We start from the raw sequence: 19,750 nt of genomic DNA on the forward strand, positions 1-19,750 counted from the left end.
TCTGAACCTTTACTGACCGCCCTGCAAATAAGGGGGCACTGATGCTCTGGGACCACCAGCATCTCAAACACCTCTAGTGGACAAGGTACAGGGAGGTCTATGTTCTGCAAGGACAATATGAGTTTCATAGGGTACCTAAGAAAGGGAGAGGAAACAGATGCACTGACATAATGAGTCTGCTGCTAATTTAGCTAAAATGCATGCTATCTGTGTATCAAAGTTTTCAGCTACATTGACTAATGAAATATTTTAAAACTATTTCCATTAGAAACACATGAGTTTGATGATCACTTAACTTCTGAGTCATTTTGTCCTTTTGAATCAACATTGAAATTGTATTTTGTCTGAACACTTGTTAATCTTCCTTGATTTATGCTCCATATTTCTTAATACTTACTGTCTGTTTATATTTGATTTGCCTCTCATGTGGCATACAATAAAAAAAACATTCATCTTATATTCATTCATTTTATATTGAAACGTCAATAAAACTGCAGTTGTGTTTCCTTTCCTCCAGACCGCCATCCACACTTCAATTATAAAGGGGGACTGTCCCTCTAGCCCTCTGGGTAAGGGCGTTTGAGAAATGATCTAAATGTAAATGTGTAGTGATTTGTTAATCCTTTTGTATATTTTATTGGATGTTTAATTGATAGTCAATTTGTATATTTTCTTGTATGGGGAATCAGGTGTGTGATTCCGGTCAGACCGTTTCTTACCTTTACGAGGGGAGCCCGGTGTGAGACGCTCTGCACCCACAACCATGTACCTGGAAGAGACAGGTCCAGGGACTACAGGTTACATGTACTTATTCCTTATGCTTGTCATGCTGCATTCTTCCCCAACTCTGATATCGTCTGACCACTAAAGGCAGAAGTCTTGGAGCTTGGAGAAGGAAAAGTTCAAGACTTCTCCCACTGGCACCAGCAGCACAAGATGCCCTTGATCAATCTGTGTCTGTTACTGAATCCCATTCTCACTACGTGGGCACTTCCTTCAGTGTCCCTTTGTAGGCCAGCTCCGTGGACTTCCCATGCACCTCAGCATCAAAGCCATCAACCTACCTCCACCCCAGCCAGGTATAGCAGTACCATCTTCCTCATTCACATCGATGCAGAGCAAAGGGCATTATGTTAAGGAAGTGTCTGTTCCACCTGTTTCTGAACTGTTTTTGTTGCATGCAATAGACCATTAGTTGCTAATAATGTCTGCAAGTCTACGTTCAGGTGGTCTTTTTCTTCCGGCCCATGATGCTGGATCATAATTGTATAGAGTGACGATGAGCAAGACTTTTGAGGAAGACCCCCACCCCCCCACCCCCCCATTTTGTTAAAATAATGATGTCACAAAACGTTTATAATGTATGACGTTTATTTAATTGATTGTTTCCTTGCTAGAGAAGATAATTGAGAAATCTACACATTTATTGGCAACCCGCTTCATCTCACACTGACATTATCTAGTTCTTCAGTTGTATTCAGAAATATGGTCAACTCATCAGCATAACCAAAGGTAACGGCGTCATTTAAATACTTAAATATGTTCTGATTGGAGTGTGGGGAAGATTCAACGTTTCAAGCTAATCTTTCCCATCTATGAAAAAGGATTTTTGTTGCAGAGACGACTGTGACCAGTTTTTTAACTGGTGCCCTTTACATTGTGACAAATTCCACCACCAAGCGTCAGACAACAAACATGTTATAAAACCGAATGATGTGTTTTATAAAATGTAAAAAACAGTGCCAGCATCATAAAATGGGTCTAATGTCTAATACAGCAGTGGGCGAACTTGATTGGTATGGAATTGCCAAAGTAAAGTCGTAATTAATGCCTGGCGTCCACCAGGTGACACATTAGGAGCAGATGGAGCTGAAGAACTTTGCCCGAACCAGACGGGGTTCTACACTAACTTGCACGGTAAGTGAGCAGTCAGGTAATGCATTTTGATTAGCGAGAAAGATGCAAAAATATTGAGTAGGTGCGGAGTAGAAACAGACTCAAACCTCTGCCGATTATGTTTTGGTTGCACCAGTAACAAAAGCAATGTCTGGGGTGTGGGACAATTTTGACCATGATGTTAATAAATGTGTAAATGACATATTCTTGACAAAGTAAAAGAGCTGTGTGCATGTGCACATTTGAAAAATGTGGTGAGCTTTCGCTCGGCGCTCGTTCTGGCTGGAATGGGTGCTTTTTATTTGTGCGCAGCATGCCCATTTCTTACTCACCGACTAGTGAGAATGCGGTTGCTCTTACTCTCTGGCACCATGCAATGGAGATGGTGTTTAACCCCCATGCATCTCCACATGCAGAAATCAACTATTCACGTCCAATCCGCTTTCCTTTTCTTTCTGCAGGCTGATCAGCAACACAGGTCCCATTAAAAGTAAATGTAAACTTTAACACTGTAATGCCTTTTTATCTTTATGTCTGATTTGAATGCATGTGGTGCTGGTTCGTCTGACAAATTTTAAAAGTCAGTGTGACCCCTGGTATAATTGGTCTAAATCAGGAATATTTTCATGTACACTATTTGCAGACACCTTTAAAATTGAAGGTAAAACTAGATGTTTATTATAAAAGTAAAGCATCACTTCTCTCCTTCTTTTCATCTTACATCCTCTTCTTTTCAGTTCTAACTTGATGTGTGTGCTTTATGCATGTGTGTTTTTCTTTTTCAAAAGATAAGGCTGCCCTGTGAATTTGTCTGATCCTATTTGTACTCTAGTTTATACTCCAGTTGATCAGGTTTGAAAGTTCCTGCACACTCCAGGAAGGGTTTGGCACGGATTTCTGAATGTTCCTCATGGGCTTGTCTTCTGAATGTTTCTCAAATGGAGATGAATGTTCCAGGACAGTCCACTTCTGGCGAAATTCTCTTTAAGCTGAAGACAGAAGGAATTCCACTCAAGTTCTAATTCATGAAAGTGATTGACATAGCAAGCATGGCAAACGGTGCAGACAACAAAATGTGCACAAAATGCATTAAAATAATACTAATAATAAGTAAAAAGTAGAGTAAGAAAAGTACTTTTGTAAGAAGTGACTACTCAGGTTACTACCCACCTCTGCATTTAATCCATCACCCACACAGCTCCCTGGCAATGGGCAGCCAGGGAGGTTGTGCAGTGTGTGGGGATGGTGCAACTTCAGTGGCACCTTTGCGGCTCAGGATTTGAACCCACAACCTTCTGATTATGAATCCGCTGCCTTACCCACTAGGCCACCACTGACCCTAGGACAATTACACAGGACTTTATAGGACATTACAAAGGAGAATATATGTTTACTTTGCTTAATTCCCCCCAAAAAATTATTCAGTCAGCAATTGACAAAAAAATGTACTCACTGTCTGTACCACAAGTTGGTTGATGTCAATTTCTGTAAGATTTCTTTGAGATATAAATCGTACTCTGAGTCCAATCACATGTTCTATAAAAGGGGGAGAATAAACAGTGATCCTGAAACATAACACGATTCATTGTGCCACTCTATATGCCTAATATTGCTGATATTGAAAATTGGTAGCTTTGCATAATCTACTGTTATCAGTGTACACCATGCTAGCAGTTCTCCAGTCAATATGGACATATGTATAAAGCATGAACACATGATATTAAACATAATACCTGTAGTTGGTACAGCAGTGGTGGGTACATCTAGAATTTCATGAACTGGCAAGAAAATAGTGCAGTGAAAAATGTGGCATGTCAGTGTCTGGTGCAGAGATGGGAAAAGAAACGAATTAAAAGTCATACAATTTGTAGAACCAGTAAGACGACCTGTTGTCTGTGGCTTTGTTACCGGTATTTCACCTGGAGACAGAAAACATATAGTTACATGTACTTATCTTTCAAATAATATGAACCTAGTGGGTAACACACTCGCCTATGAGCCAGAGGACCAAAAAATGACATGTTCAAACTACACTTACTACCACGCCTGGACGGAACCCATTAAGAAGACAGTAGCAGCATAAAATGATGAATTAAAGAACCTAACATTAGGTTAGCGACCAATTCTCCCTTCCTGACCAAGCCTCAAGCTAACCACCTTCATTTACTGACTTCTCTTCAGGATTTGCCCCTGCGACCTTGTTTACCTCTGATGTTACCGGCTCTTTGACTCTCTGATGTCCTATGCGTCCCCGAGTTGATCTACACCCAGAGACCAACACCGCAGCAGTAACAGTGCCAGGACCACCACTCTCTTACCTGCTGCTTCACGTCTCCCTCGTTCCACTGAGCAAAGTCGATGCCCCCACATCACTCCTGGCCGCACTTACACACATAACATCTAATAAAGATGTTATGGAAAATGCCTTTGTCTAAATGTGTCTTTTATGTGTAACTGTGTGACTATGGACTGGAGAACAGTGACAGGTCAAAGGTACCATGCACACCTTATATTATTGTCAACATTATGACTGTAAGATGAAATAATAGACTTATTATTTTTTTAGTTATGCAGAAAAACAAGAAATATGTCTGACTTTTAAGATGTTTTTATCAAATAATTTTGTGAATTACACCATGACACTTGCTACCCACCTGCTAACATCACATCCCATACTTTCTGGTAAATGCTATTTTACATTCATAAGCCTTGCAATCAAAACTAGTGTCAGAGGAGAACTTACTTGCAGTTAGTATCATCATCAGAAGAGACACAGATGCTCTTTTTTCACCGCCCATGATCACCAGTTACCTGGACCACACAAGACATCACATCAATTTATTTGTGATGATATCGGGGTATCCAGAAAGGGCTGGGGTGTGTTCACAGGCTGTGGATGCCAACTTAGAGGACTGAATATCTGAAAAAACTTGAATACAGCTGAAGAGCCCGGCCTTAAAGATCAAACCAAAACACTACTTACTATTGCAAAAACCATTTCGTAATGTATTAATAAAAAACAAATGTGAAATATAAAAAGATTCAGTTGATGAACTTTATACCTGTGAATGAAATTAATAGCCCACGACGGATCAATCTTTTGTTTATTCTGTGATTGTACAACTAAATCTTTTCTTCAGCAAATGAAAGCTCTCTTCTTATCTGTCTCATCGTTCTGTGTGTCAATGTGCCTTGCAGACAGCTTGATTAATGAGTGGGTATATATAGTGGACATAAACTGGACAGGAAAGACAGTTAAACAGTTATGTTATAAAAAAAAAAAAGTTTTTCTGTGCCAGTTAACCCACTCGACTCTTTACTACCACTCTCCAACAGTGTTTGTATTGTAAAGAGGTCATACATACTGACAGACGTGTCCCTTCTTCTGTAATGTTCTCCTCTCACCTGTGACAATCTTGACTTGGAACCACATATAGAGCAGCCAGAGGGGGTGGAGTCGGTTATTCTGATTCCAGTCCTATTGTGTTGACCCACCGGCCGCTGGTCTCATCACTTGAGTTCAGTTATGAAATAACTGTTATTTACGGTATTTATTGTTATTTGCTGCTGCCCATATCAGCACCCTTACTTAGTATGATCTCTAAGTGTTCTTAGTCATAATACCTCAAAAGCTAAAGCTGAAATAGATCATTCATGTAATTAAAGTGCAATAAGAGTAAGAAGAGAGCAAGAAAACCAGCACACTTTCACTTTTAATCTAAAACTGAATGATTCTGTGGTGAATTGTTTTATATTTTCTTTAATAAATGCTATGAACAAATGTGAACCAGTGTGGAATTTGATTGCACGTTCCCATGTGGCCAAGTGTATTGCTCACTAGGTTCCTGGTATCAATAGTAGAACAAAAGCGTACTGAACTTACTTGAACTGCTGGTTTTCCTCTCTGTTGGTAAGAGAAAAAAGAACGTAAGATGAAACACCTGTGGCGGCTCTTCTTACAGGCGCCTCATTCTTTTTCTGCCACTTTAGCTTGGCTAAGCCGGACCCTTCCCAGTATCTAACAAAAGCAGATGTAATGGGTGTGTAGTCGTGTATTCACGGCTACTGACTTAATCTGCCTGCCGTAAGATGGAAATTGACTTTCATTCATTGTGCTTACTAATAAATTTAAATAAGACTTGTATTTTCATAATGTAATAGCAAAGTAGGCAGTACCCTTAAAGATGATCATCACAAATTCCAATTATTACACAATATTATAAATTCCAATTATTACACAATATTATAAAAGGGTGGTAGTCGCCTATGAACCAGAAGACCCAGGTTCAAACCCCACTTACTACCATCGTGTCCCCTGTAACTACTGATTGTAAGTTGCTCTGGATAAGGGCGTCTGGTAAATGCTGTAAATGTAAATAAAAATATTTGTAATGTGTTGCCAGATTTTGAAAAAAATTAATTGTCTGAACAAGTCAAACTGGTTTTGATTTTTTTGTCACTGTTTGTAATCACTTGATGCACACTGGTTTACAAGCCCCCTGCAGGACATACACACCATGCACATCATGGTCAAAGTTAAATTGTGTTGATCTTTGACTTTTGCATATAGTTATAGTTATGTCTGAAAAGAATATGGAGGAGAGGTTGATTATAGCAGTGATTATAAATTGATTATAGCAATATATTGACAGCGAACAAGAGGTGAGGAAATTTCATGTTCCCAACATTTACAGTAAAATGAGTTTTTAGGTCTGACATTGTGGTGGCTGTTATTCAATTATCTTTATTAGGATGATCAATTATAAGGATGTTAATTCATATATTGAAAGGAGTTTGGCAGTAGACGATGTTTACTACTAAGGTAAACTCTGACAGATTACAACATTTCAAAATGGGGAACAGTTAAGACTATTTGTTCATAACTTACAAATGTGATCAAATGCAATTAGTTAAATCATTTTCATATAGTAATTGAAATAGTTACACTGCTATTACATCTTAAATTGGGTAATTTGTAATCATGATGAATTACATTTCCCAACACTGGTTAAGGGATTCATTATTTAAATGCATGCATTAAATATTACAGCTTGTAATCATGTAATAATAACTGGTAATAATCAACAGAGGTATATAATATCAGGACAAGTATGCAAAGTTTCATTTAAAAGAAAACTTTGATTCTCTTGAGTCAGGCAACAGGAACGTCTGTCACTCTACACTGCATGGAAGCCTTTGGGCGTTCTCACTGGCTTTGTTCCCAGAACATCCAGAACATCTGCAGGAAGATATATTCCATTTAATAAACAAGATGTAGAGTGCAAGCAAGAAATATGGTGACATTTTTCATAACCAAGTGACCACACACCCCGCATAAAATACAAGATCTTAACATCTACTTTAATGGCTTATGACTTGTGTAATATTTCTTTTTTTTAATAGAGTATCATGCAAATCAGGCATCTCCTCTCTAAATCTTGCTCCTATTACCCCTTTTCCACAGTGGGTGTCAAATATGATCATTCTAGTCAATATAGTCAATATAACATTACTGCTGTTAGCAACCAGTTTTTAGGACCTGTGTTATCATCTGTCCACGTCAAAGGCCCAACAGAAACAGAGGAGCTCTGCTGGTGATCTGTGGACCGCCGAGATCTCTGATGCTCTTCAGAGTTGCAAGCCTGACAAGGAGAGAAAACCAGCTGATTATTTATAAAGGGTTCCTCCCACAACTCTCCAACACTCATTCGAGATAACATTCGTCAGTGTTATTAAGATGGCTATGTGTTAAGGGTTCTTAAACATATGAAATAATCCATAACTGAAGACAGTTATGGTGTCAGATGTTCCTGCTACTAGAGGCATTTTTAGTGCATCTCCGTACCATAGAGCAGTCGCTTGCCTCCTCTGGACACTGGTGAGAACTACAGTGCAAGTACACAGCAGTGAAGTTCCCAATGAAGGTGAAGACCCGGAAAGAGAATCGGCTCGATGTAGAAACACCGTTCTGCAGAACCTCCACAGTACCATCCTCAGGATTAGGACAGCTGGAACAGGACAGGAGAAGGCAAAGATCTGAAATTGTACAGAGCATCATTTCATATCTTTCATGTGAACAAGAACAAACAAACAAATACCCATCGTTGATGAGGTTCCATCGGACGTAGTAGGAAGGGTCATTAACGGGCGTGGCCCAACAGTCATCCAGCACAGTGGAAAACTGCTGGTCATCCACTTCATCAGTCTGCACATCTACATAGATGGTCTGGTCCAGCACCTCATCCACAGGCCCACGGAAAACCTGAGTGAAATTAGCGTCTTGATACGGCGTCATCCTCATTCTGTAGCTCCCATGACCTCCTGGCAACGTCTTGCTCACAACGCTGTGGATGTTGTATGCATGTACAGCCTCTTACTATCAGTATATCACAATATGAATATTACCATATATCTATATTATTATGGATATTTTTGGTCTTCATGGGAAAGCATTCCTGCCAAAATAGTCTAAGGAACCAAAGTGGAATTAATGATAATTCTGACTCTCTAGTTCTCCTGATGAAGGATGGAAGGAGATAGAATTAAAGAAAATCTCTAAAATTAAATGGTCTCTTTCTATATATAAAGAGCACACACATATGTGTGTGCACATGTTCCATTGTTGATGCATGAATGCATTTTTTTGTATGTTTTTGAGATCCTTGCCATAACTGGAATGTGCAAAACACCTTCACCCACCTCTCCAGAGGGTTGATAACCGTGTCCATGGTGAGGCTCTGGTTTATGGAGTAAACACAGAGGAAACGCAGGTTCAGTTGTCTCTTTCTGCTTATGAGATGCCCGGCTGAGTCCATTTCTCCAATGATCGAGTTCTCGTAGATGAAATGGGTGCTGTTGCTCTGCAGAACAGAACATTTCAAATCAGCCATGTTGCTCTTCTAGCTCTTTATCCCTGTTTACCCCACAGCAGACCACCTTCAGAATGGATCCACATTGCTGGGTATCGCTGTCAAAATAGAACTCCACTCTGCCACCTTCCACTCTTCCTGTGCAGTTAGGGTCGTTCAGGTGCAAGACACTGGCAGGAAACCCGTCTTCAGAAAGCAGGCAACGGGACAGAGAAATGGAGGCCGAGCTGTTGGAGCAGGTGATGAGTGAGCCTGAGAAAAATAGTGAGAAATCAGAAGACACGACACACATCGGAATAAAGGAAATGATTAAAGGGTGCGGTTCCCTTACTGTAGGACTCGGGGTCAGGTATGGGGTCGCTGGGGTCACAGAAGCAGTTATAGATCCCGTTCCTTTCCTCACAGATCTCGTCCTCAGTGCATTGCAAGTAATCACAAGCTTCATAAAGAGAGAAGACAAGAGGTTGGGCAAATCTCAGAATTTTCCTCATTTAATCCAAATCCAGATACGCATTTTATGTTTGAATTCTATGTATTTAAAGAAGTGATATGCATGTTAGAACTGATATTTCTTTTAGAAAAACAGACACATTAATAATTATAGTGACACTTTAAATGTCCCTTCTGGTTCTGTTATCTGATTGGCTGACCAAAATTCAGTGTCATTGCATAATTATGTGTCATCACATCTATTAACAGTATATCACTAGAACTCCATTTTTTTGCAGTTTATTGCAGTCTTTTAATGAAGTAATGAAATAATTATAGGTTTCTGTTGCTGGAAGGAATCCCACGTCATCACATAACAAAACTGTATGGAGTGACGGCCCAAACTAAATTTGTGGTCCCACCCTGTCACACTAACACAATAGTTTCATCCAGTTTCATGGACTTCAGAGCAGACGTTTGCATAATGCTGCACACTGACCGACAGAGAGACAGACAGACAATGGGATTTTTCTGATACCTGAAGGTGGTGATGGTGGTGGTGGTGTAGTCGGCACTGAGGAAGTGATGGAATCAATATCTAGGAAATGTAAACACATCAACGTTGGTACACCAGACACTGCATTATTAAAATTACAAGCATATCTGCCATGGTAAAGGGAAACCTGCACAGTAGGCCAGCTGGCACGCCGGGGGGCTCGTAAATTTGTAGACGTAATAATTTCCGGGGCAGGCCTTGACTTGAATGGGGGGAGACTTGTAATGACAGCAGTCTTTAGCCCAGTCCCCGCACACGGTCCGGGTGACAACTCCGTCCTGCAGCCGGGGATGGGCTCCGTTCAGCCACAGGGGGGCGTGGGTGCCACAGCGGTTCTCGCTCACGCAGCTCTCCGGCATGCGGATGCTGTTGCCATCGTATAAAAGACGGTACCAGCCGTTCCAGTTCTTGTACTGGTCACATTTCAGCATGAAGGGACTGGGGGCGGTGTAGTTGGTAGCTCTCCAAGGCTCGTCCAGGGCAGTGTAGGTCACACATGGGTCATCATCCGAGAGAGGGGCTGACCTCACAGGGGCAACTGCAAAAGGAGAACAGAAAAAACTCTATATAACAGATTTTGGAATATTTTATGTTTTCAAGAGTAGAACATGCTTTGTGAACATGCACCATTATGAATTATAGTTTGAAATTATGAAAATTTGTCTTTCAGATTTTTTTATTTTTTGCATATTAAAAGGAGCCTACTTACTTATAATTATCATTATGGCCAGAAGTGGAACACACAGTGATTTTATAGTCCCCATCATCGACTTCCTATAAAATAAAAAATAAAAAATGACATAATTAGTAATTACAGGATGTGTTGATTAGGTCTTTCAGAAGGAGAAGTACAGGATGATATACGTTACCAGCGATCTTCTCTTTCTTCTCTGAAGATAACAGCCGTCTGCTTTACCCTGCACTCACCTGCCTTGTTTTATATTCTCATTCTGACATTCGGTGATTAAGACAGGCAGGGCCCTTGTGTCTTGTTTTGTCAATCAATAACTATGTTAACATTATAGAAAACAAATATTGCGCAAAAAGTGCACTGTAATGTGTTTGCAATCTGAAGCACTTAACAGCGTTGTTCTTACCAGGAAATGAAGAAATGATTTTTCAAAAAAAAAAAATCATCAAAATGACAATTTGAATATTTAAAAAGTAAAAGTTGTATAATAAATGTTGATACACTGATCTATGTTGATACAGAAAAATGACTGTTAAATCGCATTGAAACCAATGGCATCCAAATGTTGTCTGATGTGGAATCAAGAAATTCCTTAAAGAGCCCATTAAAGCATGGTCTTTGTAAAGACACTTGTGTGTGTAGGTATAATTTTGTGTTCAAAACACTAGGAGTTTAAAACCCTAGGAGAAAAAAATGTTTTTAATAAATCATTGTTAATAGCCCTTATGAGACAGTGGGTGTGCATGTGCAAATATTTCCCAAGTCTTTCTGAGCCATAAATGTAGACAGTTTTCAATGAGAATTGCAAAGAATATTTACAAGTCTTATGCAACCTTGTGTAACATTCAAACAAAAAGACTTGGGGTTTTTTGTCTCTGCTGAAGGAGGTACTGTACATGACCTTTCATAATGTCTACTGTCAATTTTTGCAATTAATACTGTTTGCAAAAGTGGTGACGGGTCGGTCATTACACACTGCATGACCCGTGCATATAATTAATGCCATATAAATATATATATATGAAACTAATGCAAATATAACTTTTTGCTTTTTTTAAAAAAAATCACCGCACCCCTGATGTCTTATTTATCAGGAGAAATGAGCAGGAGCGGAATTTAAATATAATAGGTACTTGCTACCATCAACAGGCAGATCCACAGGTCCCTTTTTTCTAACCTTTCCAAAAAAATTGCCATGACACAGTCCTGTCTCAGTTGTTTCTTTACCTATTGAATTATAACGGTCCACTTATTCAGTTTACACAAGTTTTAGAATTAATATTTAATTACTGCATATATAATTTGCCTATGACAGTGCTGAGGCCTTTTTAATTTAGCATTGCAGATCATGACAGTTATCATGAAATGAGAAAAAATTGTATGGCCAAGAAGAAAAAAATGTCATGAAAGTAAATCATGAGATGGAGAACATGGAGAGGAGTTACCCACAGGCCACTCGTTCTGATTTCAACCTGCAGCACTCCTCTATCTTTTCATTTTACATTTACCAGACGTCCTTATCCAGAGGGTTAAGTGTCTTGCTCAGGGACACAATGGTAGTAAGTGGGATTTGAACCTGGGTTTTCTGGTTTATAGGCGAGTGTGTTACCCACTAGGCTACTACCACCAATTTTCCTTGTAAGACTGGCACCACATAGAACAGGATTGATATTATGATGTATGCAAATATATCCTTATTACAATTACAACAGTTAAAGCCAAATGCACACACAGATAATCACACATGAGTACTATGTGTATAAATTTTGAACTTGATAAGACACATAAAACATGTGACTTTAAATTCATCAGGATCATATAAGAAGGAGATTCTACATTAAATAGAGAAGACAAAACATAGATAATTCACACAGACATACAGTTTCTCAAATAGAAAATATTGGAACAAATATGCTTATTTATAGAGCTTCTTTCACATCTTAGTAGTGAAAATTATCTCTAAGATGTCTACACATGACAACAATTTACAATGACAATAAAGATATTCTTATTCTACTCATAATTCAATTCAGGTGTGGGTGGTAGTAGCCTAGCGGGTAACACACTCGCCTGTGTTCGCCCAGGTTCAAACCCCACTTACTACCATCGTGTCCCTGAGCAGGACACTTAACCCTGAGTGTCTCCAGGGGGGGACTGTGCCTGTAACTACTGATTGTAAGTCGCTCTGGATAAACAAGTCACATTCAGGCACCACCAGGCCACAAGGTGACACCATAACTACATTTATCTCACTGAGGGAAAATAATTAATTCCATGTCTTTGAAGATTCTCAGTAATCCAGGAGAATAAATTTTTTTCTGAAAGTGGAGTTGTGGCAACTGGACTTTTTTTTTTTTTCCTTTCTTTAATGTCGAGACGTTTCATTCTGCATCCACAGAAGTTGCCACTCTCAGAAAAGAAAAACGAATTCATTCCATGTGTGTCAATCGCACAAGCGCATAGCCCACTCAGATTTTCGTAAAATAATTTATTACATACTTTCATTGGAACGACTGTAAATATATGAGTTTGATAGAATGTAGTCAGTGTACGGCTTGTATAAACACAGGGTGACTAGATGTCCTTTTTTCCCCCAGAACTAGAATTGTATGCATTAGCACATGCATGAATAGCGATATGAAAACGTGTTGTGAACACACTAAGCAGTTATCTTTTATGCTATTTAAATAGCTAATATTATGTCTTACAGTAATGAGTCAGTTTAATTCAAATTCACTTTTCTTAGATATGAGCAAATATGAAACATTTGTTTTGAGATTGTAAAAAGATGTGTTTGGAACCTCCTGGAGGATCTTCACTGCATAGAAGCCCTGGGTGTCCTCACTGGCCTTCTATCCCGAATATCTGCAGATGGAAGAGAATACAGTGAAGTGATTGTCATTGTGAAACACAGCACAGGTGCACACAACAAAATGTGTCCTCTGCTTTTTATCCCATCACCCTGAGTGAGCAGTGGGCAGCCATGACAGGCGCCCGGGGAGCAGTGTGTGGGGACGGTGCTTTTCTCAGTGACACCTTGGCGGATCAGGATTCAAACCGGCAACCTTCTGATTACGGGGCTGCTTCCTTAACCGCTAGGCCACCACTGCCCCAAAGAGGTCTGTTTCTGCTCGGTATCGAACTGAGGACCTTTCGCATTTAAGGCAAACGTGACAACCACTAAATCACAGAAACTACAAAGCAAACTGATCACACATCCTATTTAAACAGCCAAAAAAGGTGAAACACAAAGTGCCACATGTTCAAAATGTTTTAATGGGGACGAAGGTTTCCTTTTTTTCTGATAAGGTGTTGCTTCGCATCACATCTCCTTCTCTAAGCTTATTTGGGGCAGTGGTGGCCTAGCGGGTAACAATTTCCAAACCGCCAAGATACAACTGCTGTTTGGTCAGTCATATGATGACTGACAGTAATCGATCAGTTTTTTGAAGCATTTGAGTGGGACATGTACCTGTGTTCTTATCTGTCCACGTGAGCATGCCAATGGAAACAGAGGAGCGGTCCTGGAAATCTGTGGACCTCCTAGATTTCGGAGGTCCTGCATCACACGTCTGTTTAATCAGAGAAGAGGTAAAAGTAGGAAAGTTTAATTTACATAAAGTGTTTTTCCATAGACAAAAGTAATAAAGTTGGTGCAGATAAATTATATATTGTGTATGGCTTCAAATGTAATCAGATAAATTTCATATCAGATCACAAACTGCACCAGAAGCAAAAACACAAGAAATCCAAAAAAGGGTTCATACAAGTTTACTTTCTAAAATGCACTGAACCTACCTACCATGATTTATACAGAAAACAGTGCATTAGAAAATGTGATGAAAACGCACACAACCAGATTTCTCTAATTCTGCCAGAGATGCCAAGGGACTTATTTTGACTTATGATGGACCCAAAGATCAAACCCTGTGGAACCCCACTCAGCAGACAAGCAATGAAAGAAAACTGGCAAATAAATTTCACAGGCATGTCGCATTAAATGTATTTACTGAATAAAGAATACCTGTTTACATCCCTTATTCCGGGGGTGACTACAGCTTAGTCGGAAGATTAATGTTCATACGCTTCAGGGTTTTCATACAGACTTATTGTTTAGCGCCTCTCCGTACCATAGAGCAGTCGTTTGCCTCCTCTGGACACTGGTGTGAACTGCAGTGCAAGTACACAGCAGTGAAGTTCCCAATGAAAGTAAAGACCCGGAAAGAAAAATGGCTGGATTTGGAAATACCGTTCCGCAGAATCTCCACGGTACCATCCTCAGGGTTAGGACACCTGGTACAGGACAGAAGAAGCTGTGAGAAGGTACAGAGCTTTTTTGCACAAGAGAATCACTGTTCATAACCTATGAGGCGCCCCCTAGGTCATTTATGAAGAAAAGCTCGCACATAAACTACCTTTCCTCATGCATCAATATACAAACCTCGCACACACACAATATATGAAGTATTAAATTAATGGCTTGACTCAGTGCTTCCTGGCACTTTCGCTGTTCTGTCTGAATGGCCAGAGCCATGGTCCGGTGGGCAGGACCATCTGGACCAGCCAGCCAATGGCAATGCTCTCTGCACGGTCCTCATTATAATATTAGTTGGCACATACAATATGTATTCCCCATGCATCTACATATAAACCTCACACATTCACCACTTTTTCCTCGCACACATACTGTACTACTCCTGCCGCACACACATTCACATTGTTTTTCGTGCACATCACATATGACATTTTTGAAGAATATATGGTGAATGCGTGAGGTTTGCATGCAGATGGGGCAGTGGTGGCCTAGCGTTTAAGGAAGCGGCCCCGTAATCAGAAGGTCGCCGGTTCGAATCCCGATCTGCCAAGGTGCCACAGAGCAAAGCACCGTCCCCACACACTGCTCCCCGGGTGCCTGTCATGGCCGCCCACTGCTCACTCAGGGTGATGGTTAAACGCAGAGGACAAATTTCACTGTGTGCTGTGCATCACATGTGACAATCACTTCACTTTAGACGCGTGAGGAATATATGGTGAATGTGCGAGCTTCTATACAAAGATGGGTCTGCCCTTATAAACACAGGCCACCAAGATACTCCTGCAGCCCCTAGAAATCTCACGACTGGACTATTGTACTGTAGCACCTCCTCTGAGTCCCTCCACCTCTGAAGGTACAAGAAAGACACCCATCTAGACTCTTCTCTGTCTTGGACCCTAGGTGGTGGAATGAACATCCCCTCAAGGTAAGAACAGCTCAGTCAGAGTAATTTCTAAAGGCAGCTTAAGGCCTTCCTCTTTAGACAATACTTAGACTTTCTTCTAAACTCTCTCTTGTAATGAGACTTATGTAAGAAAAACAGAGTGAATACATTTATGGTTCCATATTTGGGTCCAAGTGAAGCAGAACTACATACTTAGTAACCTGCATGTTTTAAGTCACTCTGGTTCCATAAATATATAAAAATCACTTTGATGAAAAACAAATACCCATCACTGATGAGCTCCCATCGGACGTAGTAGGAAGGGTCATTAACGGGCGTGGCCCAACAGTCATCCAGCACAGTGGAAAACTGCTGGTCCTCAACCCACTCAGTCTGCACATCTACATAGATGGTCTGGTCCAGCACCTCGTCCACAGGCCCATGGAAAACCTGAGTGAAATTTGCGTCTTGATGCAGGTTCATCCTCATTCTGTAGCTCCCATGACCTCCTGGCAACGTCTTGTTCACAACGCTGTGGACAATGTCATATAGTGTAATTTGAATGGATTATCAAAAACCATGGAGAAAAATCAGAAACCAGAGCGGAATTAACTTGGATTTTGGCTCTCTAGTGTTTTAGTATGTGACCCACAAAGACCTTCATGGACTGAGTTTTAAAGGGTGAGCTGCCAAACAGGGGCCAACTAAACGTGCTAAGGGGCAGATCTGACTCAAATCTTCATCCTAACCTTATTTCAGATTTACTAGGTAGAATCTTAATGCAATATGCTGCACATTGGCAACCCCTTTTTAAAAATGTCTTTAGGTGATCATTTGTTCACACCCACATCAGTTTTATGTAATGGCCGAACTGCGAATCACCCACCTCTCCAGAGGGTTGATAACCGTGTCCATGGTGAGGCTCTGGTTTATGGAGTAAACACAGAGGAAACGCAGGTTCAGTTGTCTCTTTCTGCTTATGAGATGCCCGGCTGAGTCCATTTCTCCAATGATCGAGTTCTCGTAGATGAAATGGGTGCTGTTGCTCTGCAGAACAGAACATTTCAAATCAGCCATGTTGCTCTTCTAGCTCTTTATCCCTGTTTACCCCACAGCAGACCACCTTCAGAATGGATCCACATTGCTGGGTATCGCTGTCAAAATAGAACTCCACTCTGCCACCTTCCACTCTTCCTGTGCAGTTGGGGTCGTTCAGGTGCAAGACACTGGCAGGAAACCCGTCTTCAGAAAGCAGGCAACGGGACAGAGAAATGGAGGCCGAGCTGTTGGAGCAGGTGATGAGTGAGCCTGAGAAAAATAGTGAGAAATCAGAAGACACGACACACATCGGAATAAAGGAAATGATTAAAGGGTGCGGTTCCCTTACTGTAGGACTCGGGGTCAGGTATGGGGTCGCTGGGGTCACAGAAGCAGTTATAGATCCCGTTCCTTTCCTCACAGATCTCGTCCTCAGTGCATTGCAAGTAATCACAAGCTTCATAAAGAGAGAAGACAAGAGGTTGGGCAAATCTCAGCATTTTCCTCATTTAAGGAATTGATATATATTTATGTAATTGCTGAAGGAAAATATTTGCTGACAATAACACTAATAAATTATAGGAACACTTTACATGCTATGAACAGTCGATCATATTAGATAAATCAATGTGTTATCTATTACATTTAAATACGTTCTTAAACAGAGTGACTTACATGAGTGCTTTAAAGTGACAAAATCACTAGAATTCCATATTGTGAAAATTGGCCTTTATATTGATTTGTTTCTTACCAACGACAGTCTTTTAAATGAAGCGAGTAAGGAATTGTAGGTCTCCATTCCTGATGCAATCCCATGTTGTTAAATGACAACTTTGACAACAGACGCTTTGGATAAAAGCGTCTGCCAAATAAAGTAAAGTAAAGTAAAGTAACTGCATGGGGTGGCAGCATGAAAAGAAAACTAATCCCACCATGTCACATGAACTCAATGTAATGGCTTCATAGTTCTTTCTTGGTACAGTCATGTAACATCCAGTCGTTTTGGAAATTGGACCAGCCGTTTGCAAAGGACACCATGACTGTTTTCTGATACCTGAAGGTGGTGATGGTGGTGGTGGTGTAGTCGGCACTGAGGAAGTGATGGAATCAATATCTAGGAAATGTAAACACATCAACGTTGGTACACCAGACACTGCATTATTAAAATTACAAGCATATCTGCCATGGTAAAGGGAAACCTGCACAGTAGGCCAGCTGGCACACCGGGGGGCTCGTAAATTTGTAGACGTAATAATTTCCGGGGCAGGCCTTGACTTGAATGGGGGGAGACTTGTAATGACAGCAGTCTTTAGCCCAGTCCCCGCACACGGTCCGGGTGACAACTCCGTCCTGCAGCCGGGGATGGGCTCCGTTCAGCCACAGGGGGGCGTGGGTGCCACAGCGGTTCTCGCTCACGCAGCTCTCCGGCATGCGGATGCTGTTGCCATCGTATAAAAGACGGTACCAGCCGTTCCAGTTCTTGTACTGGTCACATTTCAGCATGAAGGGACTGGGGGCGGTGTAGTTGGTAGCTCTCCAAGGCTCGTCCAGGGCAGTGTAGGTCACACATGGGTCATCATCCGAAAGAGGGGCTGACCTCACAGGGGCAACTGCAAAAGGAGAACAAAACTAGCATAGAATTGGACTGAACTGTTCAAATAAATCTCAACGCATTGAAGACATATCTATATATATATATATATATATATATATATATATATACACACCATCCTTTTTACATGAGCCTGAAGTAAATGTTGCACCTTTTTACCAGTTACACTTCACAACAACGTTATCGTGGGGACTTACGTATAATAATCACAGCCAGGAGAGACACACACAGTGAGCGTCGAGTCTCCATCACCAGCTCCCTAAAACCAGCCACGCTGGTGTCGAAGTCCCAGAAAGGTAACGCGAGGCTGGGTCACGTTACCAGCGACCTTCTCTTTCTTCCCAGCCGCCGTCTTATTATATATTCTCATTCTGATTTGGCAATTAGCTGAATGCGGGCGTGGCCTGACAAGCGATTTTCAATCTGTAAAAGAGAAAGGCGCATCACTCCTAAATTAAATAAAGCATCCATGGCGTGTGTGTTATTTTTTCCTCTCTCGTCCTGGGTCTGTGTGTAGCGTTAAATAGTTCGTCCTTAATTGAAGGCGCCGGTTTCTCTCCCTGTCGGAGCGGCATCGTCACCTGCTGACGTCATTTCCGGGTCACCGGTGTGGCGGTCCCACATGGCGTCAGCGTCCGTGTATTTAATTCGTCTTCTTTTCTTTGCTCTGTTAGCCTTTCGTTAAGATCAAGCATTTGTTTGTGGTTAAATTGCTTTGTTCTTGTGATTCGGGTCTGTTAAGGTGTCGCACCACTAACAGCTTTTTTCTTTTTTTGTAATTTGTAGATTAAATCCGGTCGGAGGTTCGCGGTTCGTGTTTGTTCTGTTTGGCTGTGCACTGCGTTTGCCCCACAGCAGACTACCTCCAGATCCACATCGCTGTGTAAACTCCACTCTGCCACCTTCCATTCTTCCTGTCACTGTGTGTCACAATGATCACCTTCACGTCGCTTTAAATCCAAATACATATTGTAGGTTTACATTGTTTATTTAAGGAATTACTACTCAGAAACAGATCACCACATACCCTAATCAGAAGCCTTGGATGAACAAGGAGGTGCGTCTCCTGCTGAAGGCACGCAACAATGCCTTCAGATCGGGTGATGCACAGGCCTACGGCATTTCCAGGGCGAACCTGAAGAGGGGCATCAAAAAGGCCAAGCACTGCTACAAACTAAAGCTAGAGGAATACTTCTCCAATGCTGATCCTCGACGCTTGTGGCAGGGCATTCAGGCCATTACAGACTATAAACCCAGCAACTCAGCCCCCACAACCACAAATGTCCTCTTTCTGAATGAGCTCAACGACTTTTATGCTCGCTTTGAAAGAGACAACAAGCAACCTGCTGTCAAGATCCCCTCATCTACCGACCACTCGCCCATCATACTCACCTCCTCAGATGTTTGCACTGCACTGAGTCGGATAAACGCGCGCAGGGCTGCTGGACCAGACGGCATCCC

General features: G+C 41.2%; 1 protein-coding gene across 1 annotated transcript; it reads right to left on the bottom strand.

Moving 5' to 3' along the window:
* Positions 1–6,924: 6,924 nt before the first annotated feature.
* On the bottom strand, positions 6,925–19,087 carry LOC114787055 (uncharacterized). The gene is made up of 20 exons (XM_028974801.1): positions 18,487–19,087; positions 17,877–18,287; positions 17,732–17,791; positions 17,027–17,134; positions 16,763–16,947; positions 16,526–16,686; positions 15,926–16,171; positions 14,572–14,734; positions 13,914–14,013; positions 13,261–13,306; positions 10,460–10,545; positions 9,878–10,288; positions 9,733–9,792; positions 9,097–9,204; positions 8,833–9,017; positions 8,596–8,756; positions 7,995–8,240; positions 7,742–7,904; positions 7,436–7,538; positions 6,925–7,135 (listed from the first exon to the last, which is right to left on the bottom strand). Exons 1-20 carry the CDS (start codon positions 18,536–18,538, stop codon positions 7,074–7,076), a joined length of 3,117 nt encoding a protein of 1,038 aa, XP_028830634.1. The 5' UTR covers positions 18,539–19,087; the 3' UTR covers positions 6,925–7,073.
* Between the last annotated feature and the right edge of the window lie 663 nt (positions 19,088–19,750).

The sequence above is a fragment of the Denticeps clupeoides genome, chromosome 3 (genome assembly GCF_900700375.1).
Source record: "Denticeps clupeoides chromosome 3, fDenClu1.1, whole genome shotgun sequence".
Lineage (NCBI taxonomy): Eukaryota > Metazoa > Chordata > Actinopteri > Clupeiformes > Denticipitidae > Denticeps > Denticeps clupeoides.

Excerpts from the sequence above, each read along its gene's own strand:
- LOC114787055 (XM_028974801.1), bottom strand. The coding sequence starts at position 18,538 with ATGGAGACTCGACGCTCACTGTGTGTGTCTCTCCTGGCTGTGATTATT. Across the intron at positions 8,757-8,832 it reads AATGTGGATCCATTCTGAAG|AGCAACAGCACCCATTTCAT; the intron begins GTGGTCTGCTGT and ends TCTGTTCTGCAG. Across the intron at positions 7,539-7,741 it reads AGGCAAGCGACTGCTCTATG|GCTTGCAACTCTGAAGAGCA; the intron begins GTACGGAGATGC and ends TCTCCTTGTCAG.